Below are 26,716 nucleotides of genomic sequence, written 5' to 3' on the forward strand. Positions count from 1 at the left end.
TGGGCGCACAAATTAGCGCTAATGTATTTGCTATTTAAACAGCGTAGCGCAACGCCTCAAAACGACTCTTGCGCCAAGCTGAAACTACCAAAAGACTACTGCGCCACGCCTTGCGCCCCACTGCGCCGGGTGAATGATAGGGTCCCTATATATCAGGGTTCATACGGTCATGGAAAATCTGGAGAAGTCTTGGAATTTTGACATGGCATTTCCCAGGCCAGGAAAAGTTTTGTTAAAACAGAAAAACAAACAAAGTTTTGGAAAAGTCATGGAAAACAGATCTCTGTACACTTGAATATTAGTTAGTTGTCTTTACTTCTTTTCTGTCTTTGACCAATCACATACTCTCACATTATTAGTGCAGTGTAAGCATTATCTAAATCAATTTCACATAGATATAAATATGAATTTAAACTAAATAGATTGTTGTGTGTTTTAATATCTGCTGTAATAAATTTGAACACGCATTGTTTTTCTTTTACCACGTTTATTTAGACATTGCATGAAACATTAGGTCATGAAAATTTACTTGAAAGTCTTGTACAAATCATGGAAAAGTCATGGTATTTTAATAATAAAAATGTGTATGGACCCTGATAATAGTACAACCCAAATCTGTAATTGTTGCATTTCTAATTGGCCATATTGTACAAAATATACAGCATGTATGGTTAAGTGCATGGATGCACAAAAGCAGATGGACCGCTCAGGGTCAAAGGGCTCACATTGCAAAGAGACACACATGCTCTCTTCATCAGTACAGTCGCACAATCTCAGATAACCATCCAATGCAGGACAGCAGAAACTGAAGCATCCCCGGGGGTGAACAGTGCTTTATACTGTATATACACCGCTGACAGCCTGTAAGTTAACAACAAAAATGTATGTATATATCGATCAATTATTCAATCATCTTCTTGCTGTGAGGCAACAGGGCAAACCACTGAGCCATATATATATATGTATATACAGTATCTGTGCGGTGGCACAGTGGGTAGTGCTGTCGCCTTTTGCTGGTTCGAGCCTCAGCTGAGTTAGTTTGCATTTCTGTGTGGAGTTTGCATGTTCTCCTTGTGTTGGCGTGGGTTTCTTCTGTATGCTCCGATTTCGCCCACAGTTTAAAGACATGTGCTATAGGTGAATTAGGTTAGCTAAAATTGTACGTCATGTACATGTGTGAATAAGAGTGTCTGGGTTTTTCGCAGTGATGGGTTGCGGCTGAAAGGGCATCTGCTGCATAAAACATGTGCTGGATAAGTTGGCAGTTCATTTCGCTGTGGCAACCCTAGATTAATAAAGGCACTAAGCCGAAATGAAAATGAATGAATATATATATATATATGTGTGTGTGTGTGTGTGTGTGTGTGTGTGTGTGTGTGTGTGTGTGTGTGCGTGTGTGTGTGCATGCGTGCGTGCGTGCGCGTGTGTGTGTATGTATATACAGTTAAAGTAAGAATTATTAGCCCACCTTTGAATTTATTTTTCTTTTTTAAATATTTGTTTAACAGAGCAAGGAAATTGTCACAGTATGTCTGATAATATTTTTTCCTGTAGGAAGTCTGATTTGTTTTATTTTAGCTAGAATAAAAGCAGTTAAAACATTTTAACACACCATTTTAAGGTCAAAATTTTTAGCCCCTTTAAGCTATATTTTTCTCGATAGTCTACAGAACAAACCATCATTATACAATAACTTGCCTAATTACCCTAACCTGCCTACTTAACCTAATTAACCTAGTTAAGGTCACTTTAAGCTGTACAGAAGTATCTTGAAAAATATCTAGTCAAATATTATTTACTGTCATCATGACAAAGATTAAATAAATCAGTTATTAGAAATGAGTTATTAAAAAAATATTATATTTAGTAATGTGTTAAAGAAATCTTCTCTTTGTTAAACAGAAACTTGGTAAAGAAATAAACAGGGGTTAATAATTCAGGGGGGCTAATAATTCTGACTTCAACTGTATGTATATTTATATGCATATGTATATGTTTATTCCGCAGTGGTGACCCCTGATAAATAATGGACTAAGATGAAGAAAAAAGAATGAATATAAATATGTGAAAAATACCTTTTTTATTAGTATTTGTATTATTATGATTATTATAATTATTATATAAATGTAATATTTTTTTTTTTTCATTGTTTCATGAATGCATATATTTTGAATGTGTGATTGAACTGTTCTTCTTTGTCTTACATTTATATTAGGAAAACCTTGCCAGCAATATTTTAACCACAAGCTTATGAAATCCTAAAGAGTTTGCTGTTATCTCTCTGCTGGGATTGTGAGATGTGACATTGCTTCATGGTTTCTTGTTCACATTAGCTTAAACCCAGAAAAAAAGAGCCAGCGAAGAACCAGAGAAGTTTGAGGAAAATGACAATACTTTTGCCAGAAAGTGACACTAATAGAAAACAAATGCTGACAAAAACAAATTAAACAGAACGTGTGGTTCCAATTAGCAAACACTGCAGAAACCTAACACTAGCCTGCTGTTTTCTGTAAGACTGAAATCATTTCATTTTGAGCTAAACTGACAGGGAATTAATTTTACGATTAAACATAATTTTAAATGAGCCATGAGGTATTAGCGTACACTGTGTGTGTTATAAACAAACATAAAAACAAACATATAAGGCATGTAAGTGTTTCTAACCAAATGTCTGGTGCATCAAGACAGGAGGAGTGTGTCCTGCAGAATGTTTGTCAAGCCCACTCACCTGCATGAAGCACACTCATACTGCCATGTGATTCATTATGTGTACTCTTTACTAAAAAGATAAGTCTTTAATCTAGTTTATTCCAGAGTTTAGAAGCCATAAATGAAAATGCCCGACCTCCTTTAGTAGACTTTGCTTTTCTAGGTGCTACCAGAAGCCCTGTGTTTTAAACCCCAAGTTTTGACATAATAATCAATAATATGTTGACTTATCGTGCAATACTTGATGATTCTTCCTCAATAATTTTTGATGTTGCAATATATATTAACAAATTCAGAATTAATTAGTTATTTCGAATTAAAGACATTTTACAAGTACATTTACATTCTATACCTCACTTGTGTCAAAGTATATAAGAATTTGACAATTACATAGGACATTTAATAGGTATTAATTATAAAATTTAACGTGTTTATGGCTATTTATTAAGTCATTGTCTTACATTTTCTGTCTTGTTTCTAGTCCAAACATCTATAAATCCTTAAATCAAGAAGCATAGACAAGCAAAGAATATTGTTTTGTTTTAGGAAATAATATGTCAAAATTAAGTGAGTTTTTCCTTGAAATTAGCTAAATCATCTCCCAATGGGGTAAGCAAAATAATCTTATGCAAAGAAAAACAAGTATATTACTTACCCCATTGGCAGATTATTTAGCTTGTTTTGAGAAAAAACTTAATTAATTTTGACATAATATAAAAAAAAAGACAATATTTCCTGCTTGTGTATAAAATGCTTCTTGATTTGAGAGTTTTTAGATATTTGGACTAAAAGCAAGACAGTAATAAAATCATTATATAATCAGTGACATGATCAGTGACAATGATCCTAAAATGACAATAACATCACTTATCAAAACTATTTCTGTGACAATATATTGCACAACAAAAATTCTTTATTGCGACAGGCCTAAATGTGACTGTCTGGTCTTTCTGCATCCTGTTTTCTCTGACATCTTTCTCCCATGATGCCTCAGGAATGAGCTTTGAGGTCCACCGCGCCCTTGGGAGTCATGAAATGAAGAAATTGTCTTTGAAAAGTGACCACAAGAGCATTGAGAGCAGCTAGACTCATTTCACATACGTGTTTGGGATTATACATCTCTCCTCTCCTTTTACTCTTTATAATTGTGTGAGTTTTATGTCCACAGCATCATAATTCTCCTCAAATCCCGTATATCATTTATATAAAAGCCCACAGAGTCTTTAAAAATTTGACTCATGACTTCTTTTTAATGAATGTTTTGGAAATAATATCCAAACCTGCATTTATTTGATCATTAATACAGTAAAACTATATTAGTGTTAAGTATTATTACAATTTCAAAAACCTAATTAAATTTCATTTATTCATTAATTTTCTTCTCGGCTTAGTCCCTTTATTAATTAGGGGTCACCACAGCGGAATGAACCGCCAACCTATTCAGCATATGTTCTATGCATCGGATGCCCTTCCAGCTGCAACCCAGCACTGAAAAACACCCATTCACACCCACACATAGCGCAAGTCTTTGGACTTGTAGGGGAAACCCAAGCACCCGAAGGAAACCCACGCAAACACAGGGAGAACATGCAAACTCCACGCAGAAATGCCAACTGACCCAGCTGGGGCTCGAACCAGTGACCTTCTTGCTACCCACTGTGCCACCGTTACACCCTCCTTAAAAGTTTGTGAAAATAATTCACCAATGACAATTCAACATCTTTGCTTCTAAAACTAGCTAGAATAATTGGCAGTTCAGTCCACTGTGGCGACCCCTGATAAAAAAAGGGACTAAGCCGAAGAAAAATGAATGAATAATTGACTATACCATGTTATTTTACATATGATTATTGATTAATATGTTAGATTTTAATCATATTTTACCTACAGTCGATACTCCCCTACAAAATAGTCAGAATCAATCTAGAATTATGAATTCTTTCCATAATAGAGTATTAAAAGTCATGCTGTGAACTTATGTTCACTTATCACAATATACATTGCAGATTACAGTGTAAATTATTTTTTTAAAAATATAAAGCAGCTCTAATACCGATACATTGTTTTAGGATCCTTTTGATACATATAAAGTAAAAAAATAAACATAAGTAATTTAAATAGAAGTGATGTTGCATGGCTGTCTGTACTGTAACTTTTGATCAGCTGAATTGAGCATTAAAATATTATTTAATTTACAAGGACACAACAACTGATTGCAAATAATAAAATGAAAACATAAATAAGTCTAATATCATTGTTATTGCATTTGTGTCAGAAGTATAACTTTTGATCAGTTGTATTCAGAATAAAACAATTAATTAATTCAATTATTTATTTATAAGGAAACAAAAACTGACCACAACTCTTTTAAACCACAGTTGCAGTTGGCTATGTATATCTGATTAAACTTCTTTTTTTTAATGATTGTGAGTTCCATGTCAACAAAGTCACAATTTCCTTTAAGCTAGTTTTTGAAATACCACATATCTTTTATATATGAGACCATAATCGCCCACAGAGCCTCTTTGAAGCTTCCATTTGAGTCAAAGGCCAGATGTCTGTGCAGTGCTTTTCCACAGATATTAGTTTGGTCAGCCACACATTTTCTTGTTGTCAATGTTTAAGGAATCGTTCACCCAAAACCAAGAATTCTGTCATCGTTTACTCACCCTTTGCTTGTCACAAACCTGTTTCTGTTGAAAACAATAGAAGATATTGAGAAAAATGTTGGAAACCTGTAACCATTGACTTCCATAGTGTTTGTTTTTCCTTCTTTGGATTTCTGTGGTTACCGGTTTCTAACATTCTTCTTATTGTCTTCTTTTGTGTTCCACTGAAAAGGAAAAGTTATAAAGATTTGCAAACACTTGAGGATAAGTAAATAATGAGTAAATTTACATTTTTGGTTGAACTTATTTTTAGCTTTGATAGTTTTCACATGAAGTTCTGTAGTAGAAATCCCCCCCCCCCCCCCAAAATTAATGACGCTGTTATAAAATTGATTTCATATAATGACTTCATTACAATCATGTTTATGACAGATTTATGACAAGTTTTGTTGTCTTGGTAATGTCAAGATGTCATGACAAAGACGAAAACAGGTTGTGAAATATTTATGTCACGTTGTCATAAACATGTCATTTAAAATGTCATAACTGAGCGTATGACGCTTAATGACAGTTGTTATAAGCATGCAAAAAAACGTCATTCACGTTCATGACATGGGTCATGTCATGATTATAAAGGTTTCCTAACAGTCTCATGAACACCAATTCAAATAAAGTGCTACTGTCAATGGCAAATAAAAATAAATTAAAATCCAAAGTCAAAATATAAATAGCAGAAGTGAACAAATAGATTTTTTTCTACCAACAAATATTATTCTAAACAAAACAAACCCACACCAAAAATAAAAGCAGACACTGTAATGCTCTCACTAGTGACAAGGGACAATTTTTGCAATTTCTGTGCAAGATTTCAACCCAGGCTCATTCTGAAAACGTAGTCCCGTGGACGTTTCAGGAGACCACGAAATACGTCCCGGGAGGTATGTATTTTTGCAGTTTTTGTTTTCGCGAATCCACGGGAGGCCGCGAAGTGCGCTTTTTTTGCATCTCAAATGTCTCTCGCGAGTGCCTTTTGCGCCTGTGCTGTTCTCGCGTAAACCCACCAGAGGTCACTGTCCAACGACCGTCTGTCTGACTGGCTGAATGATTGACTGGGCGACCGGCCAATCGACTGACCAACCCTCCTCCTTCCCTGAACCCAACCAATTTTACAGATTGACCCGCCCGGCCGCTTACTTCCCTAAACCCAACCAACAATTTACAAAAGCTGTCCAGAAAAAGAAAAGCCCTCGTTTGATTTTTACCACGATTTAGGATTTTACCACATTCTCTCTGAATTTTGTTTTTGTCTTACCTCATGTCTGTAACTGTACTTCCCCGGACTCGAACCTTGCATCTCAAGTCCGCCTATGTACACGAAGAGCTAACTGGACAAACTGGTTGCGGCGGTAAAGCCCTCCACATGGAGGTAAGCGATCAGCCGGTAAGCGCTGAAAGGAACGGCGTCATACTGCCCCATAGCGTTCGCTTTAAAAAAATGAAATGTAGCCATACGTACCTTCGGCTACATAAATCGCATTCTCCAAAAATGTCCACAGGACTACATTTTCAGAATGAGCCTTGGTTGCAAGATTTTGTAAAAGTATTGTTTTTACAAACATTAGTATAATACTGAATCTTGAAATACTGAAATTGATATAAAAATGGGATAAATGTATATTTACACACATTTACATAAGTAAACAAATCAAATCAATGATGGGCTAAAACAATCTGCAGATTTCTGCAAGCACAGATTGCTAGTGTAGGCCTACCAATGACTAAATCATTGAGGGATATCCACAAGATAGAGGTTAACATCGCTGAATTGTAGCTCGGACAGGAACATGACTGTTGTAAATGACTGAAAAATGACAGCGGGTGCAGTATATGGATCACAAGTGCCCACAATTTACAGTTTGTGATCCTATCTCTGTTTTGATCTGTTGGTATGTGATCCAAATAGTCATAACTTGAAGCGAATGGAAATATGACTGAACCCAACAGGCACAGGATGTCATGACGTCAGATTGTACCCCAGTGTTGTGGGACATTGCGTTTTGTTTGGAAGTGAAAATTTTCCGTCAGAACCCAATGTCAGGACAATATCAATGTCCAATGTTGGACAGACGTTGCATTTTGGTTACTTTTCAATGCAACCTAAAAAAAACTAAATATCAACGTCCAATGATGTTACAGCTTGACGTTGTGTGGATATTACCACTAAGACTTTTATCAGACAGATTGTGGTTGCCATACCTGATGATTAAATGTCAGGATTTGACGTCAATATGATGTCGGTTTAAGACAGGAGTGTCCAAACTTGGTCCTGGAAAACTAGTGTCTTGTAGAGTTTGGCTCCAACCTTAATCAAATACACCTGAACCAGCTAATCAAGCTCTTACTAGATATACTAGAAACTTCCTGGCAGGTGTGTTGAAGCTATTTGGATCTAATTTGGAGTTTGGCTGGTTTAAGATGTTGGCTGGGCGTAGAATTTTGGTCACTCAACACACCTAAAATCAACACAATGTCAGCGTCATTTTATGTCATTATTGGATGTCAAAATAACATTGTCCTTGGACGCAGGCGACAAAAATCAAAGTTAATAATAGCGTTTTATGACGTTATGTGTCTGCTGGGGATTGTGCTGCATTTTTGTGGAGATCCCAGGATAGCTGCCTTTACGGCCCATTGTTTTTTTTTTTTTAAATGCCAGATCTAAGGTCAAATGACTGAAAACTATCAATAAAGGAACATTTTAGATTGACTTTTGAGTCTCCGATAACTAAATCCCTGAGGCGATATCCACATCCTTTAATATATTCAAAAAACATTTAAAAATCTGGTTTATAGAGAATCAGACGTGTCATCATTCCTATTAGATTGAAACTAGCATGTTTCCATGTGTGCCTATCATCTTAATGATCTGTTGTCTAAATGTGTTTCAACTATTTTATCTCTATTACAAAATATTGGTGTTTTAGTTTAATTTGTAAATATTCTTTTTTTTTTTTAGTAACATCTACATAACCATGTCTATTTTAGTACTTTTTAACTATGTTTGATTGATTGTATAATTCTTGTATTGTTTTTTTTTAGGTTGTTCAGGGACAACAGATGAAAAATAGCCAAAAATTCTGGCTAATTCTGGTGCATTTGCAGAAATGCTTATTAATGTACACTGTCCCTGCTAAATAAACAAATAAACAAACAAACAAGATAAATGTAAACATTGCAGAATTGTAGATCTGACAGGGACATGATGGTTTTAGATGACTGAAAGCGGCAGCGGGTGCAGGAAATGGATCACAAGTGCCCACAATTTACAGTTTGTTATCATTTCTCTGGCTTGTTCTGTTGATGTTTGATCCAAATATATTCACAGATTGAAACCGATGGAAATATGACCGGATTGTGCTGTGTTTCTGTGGAGATGCCAATGTAGCTACCATTAGAGCTCAGTGTTGTAGTTGTTTTTTTTTGCCTGCCAGGTCTCTGCTCAGGTCACATGACTAATAACTATCAATAAAGGAACATTTTAGATGTATTTTGAGTCACCGATAACTAAATCGATGAGGGATATTCACAAGATAAATGTAAACATTGCAGAATTGGAGCTCTGACTGGGACATGATGGTTTTAGATGACTGAAAGCGGCAGCGGGTGCAGGAATTGGATCACAAGTGCCCACAATTTACAGTTTGTGATCATATCTCTGGTTTGCTGTGTTGATGTGTGGTAAAAATATGTCAAACCATAGCTTGACACCGATGGAAATATGACCGGATTGTGCTTTGTTTCTATGAAACCCAGTGTTGGGGTCATTGTTTTTTGAGCAACAGCTTTCACTTGACTGAAACCTATCAATTGTATTTGATCTTCTATCTATCATGCATGTTTTACAGCCACAAAATGTGCATTTTTTTTAACAATCATGTTTATTTCCTCTGTTTCTTCAGGAGAGTGTGTGCTGCAGCGAGCCGTTCTAGTAAGGAAGAAGCTGTCTGCTAAAGAAGGAGGAGGCTGGTTGTCTGGGACTCTGTTTTGCACTCATTTCAGAGTTGCCTTCGTGCCTCAGGACAGCCAGAAACCTGACGTGAGTACCACAGATTGCTGAGATGTTTCCACAATGACAATCCCAGCACTTTCTCTGTTTTCCGTGTAAAGTCTGCGTTACTGTGAAGCTCAAAAGTGCTTTTGGCTTTTTTTTTTTAAAGTTTTCGGCAGTCTAGTGTAACATCCTCTGCAGACGTATTTATCTTAATGGCTTCCTTTTCTCCTCATTCAGGATAATGCAGATCCTGTGTTGCTTGGAGATCACGATGTAGCTCTTGCCTCCATTGAGAAAGTCGTGGCAGGTGAGGAAAACTTTACAGATGGACACACTTTCATTAACCCTGCTGAGGATCTATTTAGGCCACATTTGAATCAAAAAGGAACACTTCATGATTTGTATGATATATGTCAGTGCTGATTATAAGAAAGACAAAAAACTGTAACCATTGACTTTCAAAGTATTTGTTTTTCCTACTATGTAAGTCAATGGTTTCTGATTTTTTTTCTTTGGAGTATCGTCTTCTGTGGTCAACAGAAGAAAGAAACTCAAAAAGGTTTGAAATAGTTAAATGATGACAATGTTCATTTTTGAGTGAACTATATCCCTTTACGGTTAGCTTGATTTCAGCAAATAGGACATGTTCCTGGATTAACATCTATGTTGATTCTGGAACAACATTCCATTCAGCCAATCAGAATAAAGGGATACGTTTACTGTTTATGTTAAGTTTAGGCTTACAGTTCGGTTTATATAGTTTTTAGGGATGTAACTATATTGTAAATACCGTCATACCGCAATAGTAATTCTTTTCAATATTACCGTAGGTGCATGATGAATGAAGTGAACGGGAGGTAGCGGGATCTACAATTCCCATTAGCCTAGGCGTGGCCATCATTCTTTGCGGTCTGTTGTTACTACAGATCCAGTAATGTGGAAATGGAGTGTGTTGCTAGTAGCGGGGAAGAAAAAGAGCTGGAAATGATCGAACATAAAGCGGGTTTTAAATCGGATGTGTGGAAGCATTTCGGTTTCTTTTTAAAAAGATACGAAAAAGGAGAAAAGGTGACAGACAAAGAAAAAAACAGTGTGCAGGCACTGCCAGACTGTGGTGAAATATAAGTCGGGGAATACAACTAAAAACAGTCATGGGGACTGCAGAACACAGCGCACTTGTTAGATTGATGCAGACATTGGCTTGTACTGCAAAGAGACCCCTATCTCACTCATGGCTTGTCCTCTCAAGTGGTGGAAAGACAATGCACAACGTTACCCACTGCTGTCAACCTTGGCTAAATCATATCTCTCTGTCCCAGAAACCTTTGTCCTAAGTGAGAGGGTTTTTTTCTGTTGCAGGGGACATTGTAAATACCCAGAGATACCAGCTTTTACCAGATTATAGTTATATGATAATTTTCCTTAAAATAAAACCCATCTCTATCTAAGTGAGTGATTAAATGTTGAATGTGATGAGTTTCCAACAATACTAAATTGAAACTTTATTTTTTCTAAATGGTTTTATATTTTTTTATTATTAAAATTGAAAAATTGAAGTTCCTGTTTCGAAACTTACAGATAGATGGCTAATTTGTATGTCATTGATATGTTCAGTGCTAAGGTAAATAAACACTTTTGGCACTTTTTTCGAGTATTTTCATTAGTTTTGTTTTCCTGTAAATTACTCAATAAATACAGTACCGTGCCATTTATACCGAGGTATTACCCTACCGTGACATTCTGATACCGTTACATCCCTAATAGTTTTACATGATTGTTATCCAACTCTTATTCCCCTCTGATTTTGGGAATAATTTACAGTTATGGTTGGGTTTAGGGGTAGGAATAGGTCTGGATTACAATTTCCAACAAAAATGATGTTCCAGGATCAACATAGATGTTAATCCAGCATCGCATCGTACTTGGCAAAATCACACCCACCATGCCTTTAAGTTCACTGCTGACTGTAATGCATTTCAATGTGTGTTGTAGTGGGACCATCTCGCACCAAACTAGTGACCCCGACCTGCTCTCTGAAGTTCACTCCAGAGGAACTGGTGTTGTACTGTCGAGATCTGCGGGTCCTCTGCTTTCTCTTCGACAGACTCACGCCTGATACTCAAGCTGTAGAGGTATGTTTCCTACTATATAAGAAAAAAATGTAAAGCCAGATTTAAAAAACAATTAAAAAATTTGGGCTCAGTTAGAGTTTGTGATCTGGTATAAAGGCTGTGTTTATTTGGTGTAAAAATACAGTAAAAAGAAGAAAAATATGTAATAATTAATACTGTCTGTTTTGTATTTAATAGTTAAATTATTAGCATTATATTATTATTATAATGGACAGAACATTTTTTCAACACATTTCTAAACAATAATAATAGCTTTAATATCTCATCTCTAATAACTGATTTATTTTATCTTTGCCATGATGACAGTAAATAATATTTTACTAGATATTTTCCAAGATACTAGAATTCAGCTTACAGTACATCAGCATGTTAGGGAATGAGTTTTATATCTGTATTATTGTTGAACATAGAAGTGGTAATACATTCTATTGTTAAAAATACATCTATACACTACCTGACAAAATATAAGGCTTAACTACTGTGGTTGAAAAGTAATTTGGGTAATTAGACAAGTTATTGTATAACGATGGTTTGTTCTGTAGACAATTAGAAAATATTGCTTAAGTAGGCTAATAATATTTACCTTAAAATGGTTTTTAAAAAAAATAAAAACTGCTTTTATTCTAGCCCAAATAAAACAAATAGGACTTTCTCCAGAAGAAAAAACATTATCAGACATACTGTGAAAATGTCCTTGCTCTGTTGAACATCATTTAGGAAATATTTGAAAAGGAAAAACAAATTACTCTTCAAACTTCAACTGTATGTTTAAATGTCATGTATTTGTGAAAATTTTCAGCATCATTACTCCAATCTTTCCCACGATCCTTCAGAAATCATTCTAATATGCTGATTTGCTCAAGGAGAATTTAATATTGTCTTCAATATTGACAACAGTTGAATATTTTGCTTGAAACCTTGACTTTTAATGGGCTATATGCACAACTAGTGTTTTTAAGCCAATAATAAACTTCCAGTGAAAGCTTTATGTGAAGATTTTTATTTTCATAAGGTTCCTTTTACAGCATCGATGTTGTAATGTAATTCAAAAATAATCAGTTAAATAGGCTTAAGCATCCATTGGTTGTTAAATCGCAAAAAGAGACAAAAGACTGTTTAAACCAGGGTTTGTCCAAACTATAGCCCAATCAGTTTTGTGGCGGCCCGCAGGGATTTTATAAATATTTAAAAAATCTGGCCCGCTATACAAAAATTTATGTAATTCAATAAGTAACCACGGGGTGTCGCTATTACATGCCTTCAATTAGGCAGCAGTTCCTGTTATGAAGTAAAACGAACCGAACAAACTGAAGGAAACATAATTGATAGTCACGTTTTGGCGATCCATGGCACAAGCAAGAAAAAGGAAAATCAACAGTGAGTGCAGGAAAATTCAGTCATGTTGGGGCAAAGAATATTTCTTCACAGAGGTCAGTGGAATATGTGTCTGTTTAATTTTAGGAATCAGTTGCAGTAATGAAGGAATATAATATTAAATGACATTATGAAACAAAACATCATGCCTTCAGCTCTTACACTGGTGCTGAACAAGATCAAAAAGTAAAACAATTAGCAGCTGGCTCATCAGCTCAACAACAGCAGTTTTTTCGTACTAATAAAGTGCAAGAAAATTCTACGCTGGCTAGTTATTATGAGGTGGCTCAGCTAATCGCACAGCACAGGAAACCCTTATATATATATATATATATATATATATATATATATATATATATATATATATATAWTTTTTTTTTTTTTTTTTTTTTTTTTTTAATTTATTTATTTATTTTTTTCCCAGAGATGGGTTGCGGCTAGAAGGGCATCCGCTGCGTAAAAAAAACGTGCTGGATAAGTTGGCGGTTCATTCCGCTAAAATTTGGCCCGGGACAATGTTTTTTTTTTTTTTGCATCTGGCCCTCAGCCCAAAAAGTTTGGACACCCCTGGATTAAATGCAGGCGCCGTCATTAGCCGCAGGCTAGCACAGAAGCTCTATTGAAAATACTGGGGTAAAATTAATTTCCATATTTTAAAGATAAGGCACAGATAAATATAATTGAATGCAGTTCTTGTTTGGTCTTAGACCCACTTTATGTTGTATCTCAGGCAGGCCGTGAAGATGGCTGTTTTATTAAAAAAATCTGATCTCAAACGTGGCAATTTTGTATGAATGACAATTAATGGCCTGGGGCTGGCTGACTGAAATTAAAAGTCTGTGTGCACATACCTCATTTCAATTAGAAATATTTTGTAACATTAAAAATGTATTTGCTGTCCCAGTTTGCAGATACACTACCGGTCAAACGTTTGGGGTCTGTTTTATATATTTTTTTCATGTTTTTTGTTTTTTTTTTAAAGAAAATTATTACGTTCTTCACAATGACTTTATTAAATGTAAATAAATTGTTAAATATTTATTAATATTTTGAATAACTGCTTTCTTATAGTATGTAGTTTCAAATTAAGTTATTACTTACAGTCATTATTGCTTATTAGTATTACCATTAATAAAAATAATAATAAAAATAATAGTAATAATAATAATAATAATAATAATAATAAAATATTAGAGTGATTTGTGAAAGATCATGTGACTGAAGACTGGAGTAATGAAGCTGAAAATTCAACCCCAAACTTTAGACCGGTAGTGTATAACACATGCCTGCTGAAAAAAAACATGAATTTCTTGAGGGAAAGTTTAAATGCAGACATTTCACACTCAAAACAACTGCTTTCCCCTGCTTTCAGATCACGTACACCATTGCTAAAACCTACCAGCCATTGAAACCTGGCACCATCCTCTCCTTTCAGAATGCTGCTTTGGGGAGTATCGGTGAGTTATTAATAATCAATGCTAAAATCATTATATTGCAACGGATAAACGTGAGGGAGCAAATCCTGTTCTTCACATCTGTCTGATGTGAAAAATCAGCTGTTTCTCCAAAACGTTTCCTGAGGGTTGTCAGCAGATGTTTCTGCGGTGGTTGTAATTACAATAATATGTAAATGTGATTTATCTATTGCATATAATAATTAAAATGCAACACATTCCAGATGATGCACTCTTCAACAGATGTTTTAGGAAAATATGTGCAACATTTACAGTAAAAGTGCACAAACATGAAGGCGTTTATTGTACATTTCAGATGTTGATGTCAGATTTTGAGTTTTATATCTGTATTATTGTTGAACATAGGTGTGGTGATACATTCTATGATTAAAAATACACGTATACACTACTTGACAAAAGTCTTGTTGCCTATTCAAGTTTTAGGAACAACAAATAATAACTTGACTTCTAGTTGATCATTTGGTATCAGAATTGGCTTATTAGAAAGACCTCTAGATTATGCTTATTTTACCAAAATAAAATATGATCATGCCTTGATTTTTAATGATTTAATTAAGACAGTAAGGTCTGACCTTGCTAAGACAAAAGTCCTGTCACCTAACAGAAATAATGTCCAGTATAGTATATAAAGTCATGCTGCAGTGGAAAAAGAATGAATATTGTGTATGACTCCCATGAGCTTGGAGGACTGCATCCATACATCTCTGCAATGACTAAAATAACTTATTAATAAAATCATCTGGAATGGCAAAGAAAGAGTCTTGCAGGACTCCCAGAGTTTTTGGATTCATTTTCAATGCCTCCTATTTCCTCTTACCCCAGACATGCTCAATAATGTTCATGTCTGGTGACTGGGCTGGCTGAGCTCTTTGATCTTCTATGCTTTCAAGAACTTTGTTGTGGAGGCTGAAGTATGACACAAATGTCTTGATACCTCAGGCTGTTGATGTTGCCATCCACTCTGCAGATCTCTCGCACGCCCCCATACTAAATGTAACCCCAAACCATGATTTTTCCTTCACCAAATTTGACTGATTTCTGTGAGAATTTTGAGTTCATGCGGGTTCCATTAGGTCTTCTGCAGTATTTGTGATTATTGGGATGCAGTTCAATAGATGATTCATCAGAAAAATCTGTCAAGTTATTATTTGTTGCTCTTATATCTGGAATTGAAGACAAGACTTTTGTTGGGTAGTGTTTTTGTATGTGTATGAATGAGAGCATGTAACAAAAACAGCAGATTAACTCGATATTATTATTAATTTTAGTAGTATTTTTACACAATTATATACATTTTATAATTTCTCTTATATTCGGTGTAAAAACATTCCTTCATTGCTTTTATGTAAATAAATCCTTGTATTTTATCTCTTGAATTAAAGGGATCACCTAAAACGGAAAATTCTGTTATCATTCACTCACCTTTTACTTGTTTCAAACTTTTACGAGTTTCTTTCTTCTGTTAAACACAAAAGAAAATATTTTGAAAAATGTTGGAAACCTGTAACCATTGACTTTGATAGAATTAGTTGAAAGTCAATGGTTACCGGTTTTCAACTTTCTTCAAAATACCTTCTTTCGTGTTCAACAGAAAAAAGAACCCTCAAAAGTTTTTAAAAAATTAAAGGTGGGTAAAAAGTGAGTACATTTTTATTTCTGGTTCTATCCTATCCTTTTAAATATTTATCTCCTATGGTGGCTCAACTATTTTTTCCAGATTTTAACTTATATGTGTTACAACTGCCCTAGCTGTGTGACCCACAATCAAAATTTGACATTGGAATGAATCATAGAAGGAAATGTGAGCTTAGGCACGTCTCTGAGAGGGAAAGTGACCATCCACCAGATGAATAATGGAAAGTAATCTGAAGCAGGTCACCTTCTAGCCCTTTTTCAACCTTGTCGAGGTTTGTTTGTAGTCAATTCATGTTCATTGCACCAAGTCAGCTTGCAAATTGAATTTTGTGGCTCTCAGGAGGTTTCACACGCAAAACTAGAACCTGTAACCAATACAAACGTTCATTGCCTCCCTCTGGCTGTCTATAGAAATGAAGCAGTTTCTAAGCAACAGGCGGCGTGACCCCAGCATGAACTGGTTGGAGTGTTCGCTGGGATGGGAGCAGGAGCTGGAGAGGACGGGTGCCAGCGGATGGAGGGTCAGCTCTGTCAATGACCGCTTTGAGATGTCCACCAGGTACAGTTTGGGTTTCAGACCTCCAGAGCTCAGATTAGTATTGACTCTTGTCCACTTTTAAGACATGATGACTGTTGGCAGTATTCTGAAATCCACTTGTTAAAGGAACACTCCACTGAATTTGGAAATTGTACAAGTCCCCTAGAGCTAAATGATTAAGTTTTACCATTTTTTAATCTATTAAGCCAATCTCTGGGTCTGTCGGTAACACTTTTAGCTTAGCATAAATCATTGAATCAGATTGGACCATTAGCATCTCTCAAAAAGAATGTTGATTTTTTTTACTTAAAGCTTTCTGTAGTTACATTGTGTACTTAGACCAACAGAAAATGAAAAGTTGTTATTTTTCAGGTGGATATAGCCATGAACTATACTCTTATTCTGGCATAATAATCAAAGGACTAGCTAGCAAGGTGTAACTAGCAATATTTTAACAATTTATATGAAGCATTGCCTGAGATGGAGGGTCAGCTCTGTCAATGACCGCTTTGAAATGTCCATCAGGTACAGATTTGCTTTCAGACTGCCTGAGCTCAGATTAGTATGAACTCTTTTCCACATTTTAGACATGATGACTATAGGCAGTGTTTTTTTTTCTTTCTTTTTTTTAAAGATTTATTTTTGGCCTTTTTTTAGATTGGACAGTATTTAGACAGGAAGCAAAGTTGGAGAGACAGAGGGGGGTAGGGAAATGTCCTCAATGTGGGATTCGAGCACAGGACACCCTGACGTGCTACTGCACCATATGTCGACACGCTAACCACTAGGCTATTGCATCGACATAGGCAGTGTTTTATTATTCACTTGTTAAAGGGACACTCCACTTTTTTTGGAAATAGGCTTATTGTATTAGTTCCCTAGAGCTAAACGGTTGAGTTTTACCAGTTTTTAATCCATTCAGCCAATCTCTGGGTACATCAGGGGCATTTTTAGCTTAGCATAAGTCATTGAATCAGATTAGACCATTAGCATCTCTCAATTTTTTCAGTTTTCTACTTAAAGCTTGATCTTTAAGTTGATCTGTAGTTACATTGTGTACTAAGACCAGCAGAAAAATTAAAAGTTTTTGTTTTTCAGGTGGATACGGCCAGGAACTATACTCTTATTCTGGCATAATAATCAAAGAACTAGCTAGCAAGGTGTAACTAGCAAGATTTTAACAATTTATATGAAGCATTGCCTGAGATGGAGGGTCAGCTCTGTCAATGACCGCTTTGAAATGTCAACCAGGTACAGATTGGCTTTCAGAGCTCCTGAAAGCTCAGACTAGTATGAACTTATTTCCACATTTTAGACATGATGACAGTAGGCAGTGTTCTGTTATCCACTTTTTAAAGAAACACTCCACTTTATTTGGAAATAGGCTCATTGTACAAGTCCCCAAGAGTTAAAAGGTTGAGTTTTACCAGTTTTTAATCCATTCAAGCAATCTTCAGGTCAATATGCAGGAGCACTTTAAGCTTAGCTTAGCATAAATCATTAAATCAGATTAGACCATTAGCATCTAAGGAATTCTCCAAAAATTCCAAAAAGATTTTTGATGATTTTTCTATTTAAAGCTTGAGCTTTCTTTAGTTAAATTGTGTACTTAGACCAACAGAAAATGAAAAGTCGATATGGCTAGAAACTATTCTCTCATTCTGGCATAATAATCAAGGGACTAGCTAGCAAGGTGTACCTAGCAATATTATTACAATTTATAGATACAGAACCATTGCCTGAGATCTGAGATTATACATTGATGGTATGTTAGTAACATTTGTTGTTTGTTATTGTCATCTGGTGTGTTTAGAACCAGAAAGGATGATGTGTAACGAACAACAGATTTAAGCTGATTGGGGCAATTCATAAGACTGGACTAATGGATGCTAAAATTTCAGCTTTGCTTCACAATGTATTTTACAATGTATTTAAATAGAACACAGTTGTTTTAAGAAGATTTCACAATATTACAGTTTTTTTGTGCAATTGTTTATTTAAAAAGTAGCCCAGGTAAGCATAAGAGATTCTTTTAAAAACATATATGCATTGATGTTCATAACTCACCCTCATGTCTTACAACCCTCCCAAGATCTTCGTTCATCTTCAGAACACAAATTAAGATATTTTAGGTGAAATCTGAGAGCTCCCTCATCCTCCATAGACTGCAACAGAAAAAGAACTATTCTTTTGTCTTGTTTTGTCTAGTCCAAACATCTCAAAAAACTTTAATCAAAAAGTATTTTTAAATTAAAAAATATAATATAATATCATTTTTTTACATAAAAATAATAAATATTGTTTTGTTTTCAGAAATAATAAGTAAAAATTAAAAAACTTTTTCCTGAAAACAAGCCAAATAATCTGCCAGTATGCAAGTAATCTTCATAATACATAATCTTGTTTTAGGTTTTAAATAAGTTTACTTTACTTATTCATTGCACAGCTGTCTGAAATACTCAATTCTGATTGGTCAGTCGCAACATTACAAGTGATGTTATCCCAAGAAAACAATCACAAAATAACACAGTCTCATCTGGGAACTTTAAATAACCTTGACCTTCTGTCAAAACATTTAAATCAATATACTTGCATCCACGTGTCCTTATACATTCACGTTCAAATGTTTTTTTCTTGTGAACGAATAATGTCCAAGTAACGCTCGATTCAAACACGGCTTCAGCGTCTACCCTTGACAGTCTGAAATTGGGGCTGACACGATCGTCATAGCAGTGTCAGCCAATGAAATTAGTCAGCAATCCGTAGGCCCAAACGGAATCTGCACGCGCAGAAATCTGCAGATTTCAGCAATTTTTTTGCCCATCATTGAGTCTATTTATTTACTTGTGTAAATTTACATTTATTCTGTTTTTAAATTGATTTCAGTAATACAATTGACTAATATGAAAGTTTTCATTTGATTTATTTACAATACAGTTTGTAAAGTAATATGTTCTGTTTTTTTGTACATATATTATATAAGAGACTTGCTTCATTTATCAAATAAGTGGATATAATTAGATTTGCATTGTAAACATTAAATAAAAGTAAAAAAATTATAAAAGTTTTTATTTCATTTATTACATTTTAGTTACTCCCAAAATAACTCACAAAATTCACAAAATTCTCAGCAGAAATAGCAAACATTTTCGACAGATTCTGTCTGGCCTTAGCATTTGGCTACTGTCTGAGCAGGTGTATTTGCATACATCGATCTGATTGGCTGACGCTTTCGTCGGCGCTTGAAAAGTTGAGACAGTCCCAACTTCTGCAGTGAGCAACGCCACTGAAGCAGCGCCAACGGATCCACATTGCAATTCATTAACGCCTGACATCACCCATTCAAAGTGAATAGGAAGCGTTGACGCTGATGCCCCGTGTGAATAGGCTGTTAGTGTGTATTCCAGCTGTTTTCGTTTCTGTCAGCTTTGCGTTTAATTGAAGGATTAATAAATTATTACGGCCCAGAACAGTATTTTGTGTCTAGTTTGTACATTTTGTGGCAAATAGTGTAATAAATGGGATAAAGAATATTCAGGTTGGTTGTTTTCACAGAATAAAACTATTCAGTCTTAGATAACAGCCTGTAATAAAGTTCTTGAATGAGTGCTCTATACTGTTGAATCAAGTTTTTTTTTACTTGCACACAAAAGTATTCTCTTAGCATCATGATGTTCAGATTAAAGCACTGAACCACGTTTCTTGACTTTCAATGATTTTGTGCCATTGCTTGCTGTCTATGGATCATCATACTGTACCAAATACCTTAATGGGTGTTTCAAAAAATAACAAATGTGTTGAGGATTTAAATATTGACATCATATTTATTTTGGGGTGAACTTTCCCATTAAATCTATTTTTGCTCCATTTACAGTGAGCTCACCACATAATATCATGTTTGCAATCATTACAGTATGTTCCATGTGGAAACTGCTCCATTTTTTCCCCCTTCTGTGTTCTTGTAGTCTGCCAAGATTCAATGTGGTTCCTCAGAGAGTTCTAGACACGGAGCTCAAGAAAACATTCGCCCACTTCAATGAAGGACGAATCCCAGTGAGTTCATTCTGACACGCATCTACAAAACACCATCCCACTTCAAACAAAACATTAAAATAAATGTGTCTTCGCTGAAAAACATTCTGAATAAAATTTAGTTTTTAGGATTCTTTGTATTGTTGCTATAAGTGAAAATACAAATACTACTCAACCAAGGCCCCAGAGCAGGAAGAATATTAACTCCTTAAAAGGAGTAAAATCCTGAGAGCGTTCATACGGAAATCATAGTTTAAGATGTACACTACCTGATAAAAGGCTTGTTGTCGATCCCAGTTGTAAGAGCAGCAAATAATAACTTGACTTCTACAGTAGTTGATCATTTGGAAAAGTGGCAGAAGGTAGATTTTACCAATGAATCATCTGTTGAACTGCACCCCAATTATCACAAAAACTGCAGAAAACCTACTGGAACCAGCATGGACCAAAGATTCTCAGAGAATTCAGTCAAGTTTAGTGAAGGAAAAATCATGGTTTGGAGTTACATTCAGTATGGGGGCATGCGAAAGATCTGCAGAGTGGATGGCAACATCAACAGCCTGAGGTATCAAGACATTTGTGCTGCCCATCACATTACAAACTACAGGAGAGGGCAAATTCTTCAGCAGGATAGCGCTCCTTCTCATACTTCAACCTCCACATCAAAGATCCTAAAAGCAAAGAAGGTCAAGGTGCTCCAGGATTGGCCAACCCAGTCACCAGATTTGAACACTATTGAGCTTGTCTGCGGTAAGATGAAGGAGGAGGCATTGAAGATGAATCCAAAGAATGTTGATGAACTCTGGGAGTCCTGCAAGAACACTTTCTTTGCCATTCCAGATGACTTTATTAATAAGTGATTTGAGTCATTGCAGAGATGTATGGATGCAGTCCTCTAAGCTCATGGGAGTCATACACATTTATATTACATTTACATTTAGTCATTTAGCAGACGCTTCTTACAAATAAGGACAAGGAAGCAATTTACACAAATATAAGAGCAACAACAAATAAGTGCTGTAGGCAAGTTTCAGGTATGTAAAGTTTAAGAAGCAAAACATTAGTAATTTTATTTATTTATTTTTTGTAATACAGTTAGTGGTGGAGCCAGAGAGGCAATTGCAGATTAGGAAGGAAAGTGGAGACTAAGAAGGAAAGGAATACACATTGTTCCACTGCAGCATGACTTTATATTCTATACTGTACATTATTTTTGCCTAAGCAAAGTCTGATCTTACTGTCCTAATTAAATCATTAAACAGCAAGGAATGATTGTATTTTATTTTTGTAAAATAAGCATAACCTAGAGGCCTTCGCCTTTCATATAAGCCACTTCTGATACCAAATAATCAACAAGAAGTTGAGTTATTATTTGTTGTTAGTAAAACTTGGATAAGCCACAAGATTTTTGTCAGGTAGTGTAGTCTTTTTATTTTTCGTAGATATATTTGTAAAGATTTTAAATGAAATCACTGGAGTCGACCCTCTGATCTGCACTTTTATGACATAATAGACACATGCTAACTTGGCTGTTAGTCTTCTGAACTTCATCTTACGGGAAAACCGTATTACAAAACTGCTTGTTAAACTGTACATAAAACTCTTTTTTTTAATACAGAAGCAAATTTATTATAATTAATTTACTTCTCCTCAGCGATGGTGCTGGCGGCATCCTCGTGGCAGTGACTTGCTACGAATGGCCAGCTTCCAAAACAACATCTACCATGAGAAGGACGACATCAGGTTTGGCACGTTGATTCCTTCTAGATAAATGTGATGCCCTGTTTAGCAGTCAGCCATTGATCATGAATCTGTGATCTGCAGGAATCTGGAGCTGGTGCTGTTTGGCGGACAGCAGCTGTGTGTGATTGTGGATCTCGGAGAAGAAATGCCTTCGCCTGCAGACATCCAGCTGGCTCACACCAGACTCCGGACACTCTGTCTGGGTGGTTAGTACTTTTAGACACTGTTTTCTCAAGCTGGGGTGAAAAATTGTTTGCAAAATCAATTCCGGATCAGTTTTTAGATTTTCAAAATGCACCACTGTTCTCTTTTGAATCGAACAGCAGGTGGCGCTTACAAATAACACTTGAACCTAAAATAAAAATTTAAAAAGTTAGGATAGGTTTAAGCGAATTTCAAAACTAGTCAAGAGCATCATCTACTGTTAAAAACAAGTCTAGAGCACCGTCTGCTGTTAAAAAATAGCCTAGAGCTCTGTCTGTTGTTATAAACTAGCCTAGAGTGTCATCTGTTATTATAAACTAGCCTAGAGTGTCATCTGCTGTTACAAAACTAGCCTAGAGCATGGCTGCTGTTAAAAACTAGTCTAGAGCGCTAACTGCTGTTAAAAATTAGTTTAAAGCGTCAACTGCTGTTAAAAACTAGCCTAGAGTGCCGTCTGCTGTTAAACAACTAGTCGAGCTCTGTCTACTGTTAAAACAACTAGCCTAGAGCGCCAACTGCTGTTAAAAACCAGCCTAGAGTGCTGTCTGCTGTTAAAAAATAAGTAGAGCGCTGTCTGCTGTAAAAAACTAGCCAAGAGCACCATCTGCAGTTAAAAACTAGCCTAGAGTGTCGTCTGCTGTTAAAAACTAGCCAAGAGCACCATCTGCTGTTAAAAGCTAGCCTAGAACGCCGTCTGCTGTTAAAAAAACTAGCCTAGAGCACCATCTGCTGTTAAAAACTACCAAGAGCAACGTCTGCACATAAAAACTAACCTAGAGCACATCTCCTGTTAAAAACTAGCCAAGAGCACCATCTGCTGTTAAAAAGCTAGCCTAGAACGCTGTCTGCTATTAAAAAAAACTAGCTTAGAGCATCATCTGCTGTTAAAAAACTAGCCTGGAATGCCGTCTGCTGTTAGAAAATCTAGCCTAGAGCATCATCTGCTGTTAAAAACTAGCCAAGAGCACCGTCTGCTGTTAAAAAACTAGCCAACAGCGCCGTCTGCAGTTGAAAACTTGGCAAGAGCGTCATCTACTGTTAAAAAAACAAGCCTAGAGCACATCTGCTGTTAAAAACTAGCCAAGAGCGCCGTCTACTGTTAAAAAAACAAGCCTAGAGCACAACTGCTGTTAAAAACTAGCCAAGAGCGCCGTCTACTGTTAAAAAACTAGCCAACAGCGCCGTCTGCAGTTGAAAACTTGGCAAGAGCGTCATCTACTGTTAAAAAAACAAGCCTAGAGCACATCTGCTGTTAAAAACTAGCCAAGAGCGCCGTCTACTGTTAAAAAAACAAGCCTAGAGCACATCTGCTGTTAAAAACTAGCCAAGAGCGCCGTCTACTGTTAAAAAAACAAGCCTAGAGCACATCTGCTGTTAAAAACTAGCCTAGAGCACATCTGCTGTTCAAAAAACTAGCTAAGAGCGCCGTCTACTGTTAAAAACTAGCCTAGAGCCCCTTTGCTGTTAAAAACTAGCCTAGAGTGCCGTCTGCTGTTAAAAACTATCCTAGAGTGCCAACTGCTGTTAAAAACTAGCCAAGAGCGCCGTCTACTGTTAAAAACTAGCCAAGAGCGCCGTCTACTGTTAAAAACTAGCCAAGAGCGCCGTCTACTGTTGAAAAACTAGCCAAGAGCGCCATTTGCTGTTTAAAACTAGCCTAGAGCACATCTACTGTTAAAAACTTGTCAAGAGCGCCGTCTACTGTTAAAAAACTAGCCAAGAGCGCCGTTTGCTGTTTAAAACTAGCCTAGAGCACATCTACTGTTAAAAACTTGTCAAGAGCGCCGTCTACTGTTAAAAAACTAGCCAAGAGCACCGTCTGCTGTTAAAAAACTAGCCAACAGCGCCGTCTGCAGTTGAAAACTTGGCAAGAGCGTCATGTACTGTTAAAAAAACAAGCCTAGAGCACATCTGCTGTTAAAAACTAGCCAAGAGTGCCGTCTACTGTTAAAAAAACAAGCCTAGAGCACAACTGCTGTTAAAAACTAGCCAAGAGCGCCGTCTACTGTTAAAAAAACAAGCCTAGAGCACATCTGCTGTTAAAAACTAGCCTAGAGCACATCTGCTGTTCAAAAAACTAGCTAAGAGCGCCGTCTACTGTTAAAAACTAGCCTAGAGCCCCTTTGCTGTTAAAAACTAGCCTAGAGTGCCGTCTGCTGTTAAAAACTATCCTAGAGCGCCAACTGCTGTTAAAAACTAGCCAAGAGCGCCGTCTACTGTTAAAAACTAGCCAAGAGCGCCGTCTACTGTTAAAAACTAGCCAAGAGCGCCGTCTACTGTTAAAAAACTAGCCAAGAGCGCCATTTGCTGTTTAAAACTAGCCTAGAGCACATCTACTGTTAAAAACTTGTCAAGAGCGCCGTCTACTGTTAAAAAAAACTAGCCAAGAGCGCCATTTGCTGTTTAAAACTAGCCTAGAGCACATCTGCTGTTAAAAACTAGCCAAGAGAGCCATCTGCAGTTAAAAACTTGTCAAGAACGCCGTCTGCTGTTTAAAAAACAAGTCTAGAGCACCGTCTGCTGTTAAAAATTAGTCTAGAGCGCCATCTGTTGTTATAAACGAGCCTAGAGTGCCGTCTGCTGTTAAAAACTGTTCTAGAGCGTCATCTGCTGTTAAAAACAAGTCTAGAGCACATCTGCTGTTAAACACTAGCCTTGAGTGCTGTATGCTGTTAAAAATGAGCACAGAGCACTGTCTGTTATTATAAACTAGTCTAGAGTGTCGTCTGCTGTTGAAAAACTAGCATAAAACACGTCTGCAGCTAAAACATAGTCTAGAGCACTAACTGCTGTCAAAAACTAGCCTAGAGTGCCATCTGCTGTTAAAAAAAAACAGTCGAGCACTGTCTACTGTTAAAAAACTAGCCTAGAGCGCCAACTGCTGTCAAAAACTAGCCTAGAGTGCCAACTGCTGTTATAAACTAGCCTAGAGCGCCATCTGCAGTTAAAAATTTTCCTAGAGCACATCTGCTGTTAAAAACTAGCCTAGAGCACATATGCTGTTAAAATGAGCCTAGAGCACTATCTGCTGGTTAAAACTAGCCAAGAGAACTGTTTGAATGCATTTTTAAATACCATTTATTTATTTTTTTTACTGAATAATTTTTAAATCCTTTCTTATGTCATCATTTGTGGTGAAACACTGTTAGTCTTGTGCTACAGTTGTTTTGGGTGCAGATTTGAGTATCCTGTGTATAAATGTCAGGAGCTTCTATTATTTAAAAAGATAAATGGGAGTTCTGGCGATGCAGTGGAGTTGTTTTGTCTGACTCTACATTCCTCCTGTGGTTGAGCCTCAACATTCCTCATAATGCTGCGAGTTCAAAGCGCCGCCGCTGCAACACACTTTTGTTTCACGAGTGCCTTTCTCTATTGTCTGTTGTGTAATGATACCATAAAATGCTGGAGAACTGAAACTGGTTCCAAGTGGGAGTTTTTTAGGCCACTGTGACATTCTCAGCTTGTGGTGTACAAATATAAAAGCCTGTTTGTATTATGTATTAAATATGGGTTTTATTTAATTTAATTTAATTTAATTAAATAATTTATTTAATTTGATGTAGTGTATGAGTGTCTGTGTGAATGAGATGTATGGGTGTTTCCCAGTACTGGGTTGCAGCTAGAAGGGCATTCGCTGTGTAAAACATATTCTTCAATAGTTGTCGGTTCATTCCGCTGTGGTGACATGGTGTCATCCTTTCTTCGGCGTGCAAAGGTAACTCCAATATTGAATCAGGTTTTTAAAAAGTTTTGATTCAGCATGTTTTTACAAATCGCATGTGCGCTCACGTGCTCTCTCTCATGAATGTGTGGCGGTCGGCGGAGCTGCGTACAAATGGCTGCGCAGTTGTTCAAATCTGCATTTGTTGACAGACAGATTTGGGCTACTTATCGGAATTATGAGAGATGTCGATCCGACTCTATTTAATTGGATTAACATTTTTTTGTTTTATGCTTTACCCAAAATATAAAAATACATATAAACACATTTAGATCACTTGCTTTAATCAGTACTATTAGACTGTGAAGAGACTTTCAACCAGCACAACAAAAATGCTTCTGAAGACAATCACCTACTGCACCTTTAACATATAGTAGCCTATTCATCAAAACCTTTAAATGTTCCTTGAACCTCATAAATGTCATCATATTCATTTATAAACTCATTTTGATACATTTTGAAATATATGGTACATTATATATGACTTATTTGT

At 36.2% G+C, this 26,716-nt stretch overlaps 1 protein-coding gene across 5 annotated transcripts in view; it reads left to right on the forward strand.

Annotated features, from left to right (window-relative positions):
- The window catches only part of mtmr11 (myotubularin related protein 11), a 91,739-nt gene that overhangs the window by 36,013 nt on the left and 29,010 nt on the right, over positions 1–26,716 (forward strand). For all 5 annotated transcript variants that reach the window (XR_012391312.1, XR_012391313.1, XM_073924511.1 and 2 more), the window contains 8 exons: positions 9,278–9,414; positions 9,607–9,676; positions 11,362–11,501; positions 14,248–14,332; positions 16,397–16,544; positions 20,489–20,576; positions 22,210–22,298; positions 22,380–22,504. Coding sequence is in view for 3 of the 5 variants with exons in the window: in XM_073924511.1 (XP_073780612.1) it covers positions 9,278–9,414; positions 9,607–9,676; positions 11,362–11,501; positions 14,248–14,332; positions 16,397–16,544; positions 20,489–20,576; positions 22,210–22,298; positions 22,380–22,504 (882 nt within the window). In the remaining 2 variants the exon portion in view is untranslated. The remainder of the gene's footprint in view (positions 1–9,277; positions 9,415–9,606; positions 9,677–11,361; positions 11,502–14,247; positions 14,333–16,396; positions 16,545–20,488; positions 20,577–22,209; positions 22,299–22,379; positions 22,505–26,716) is intronic.

This window comes from Danio rerio, chromosome 16, assembly GCF_049306965.1.
Source record: "Danio rerio strain Tuebingen ecotype United States chromosome 16, GRCz12tu, whole genome shotgun sequence".
In the NCBI taxonomy this organism is placed as follows: Eukaryota; Metazoa; Chordata; class Actinopteri; order Cypriniformes; family Danionidae; genus Danio; species Danio rerio.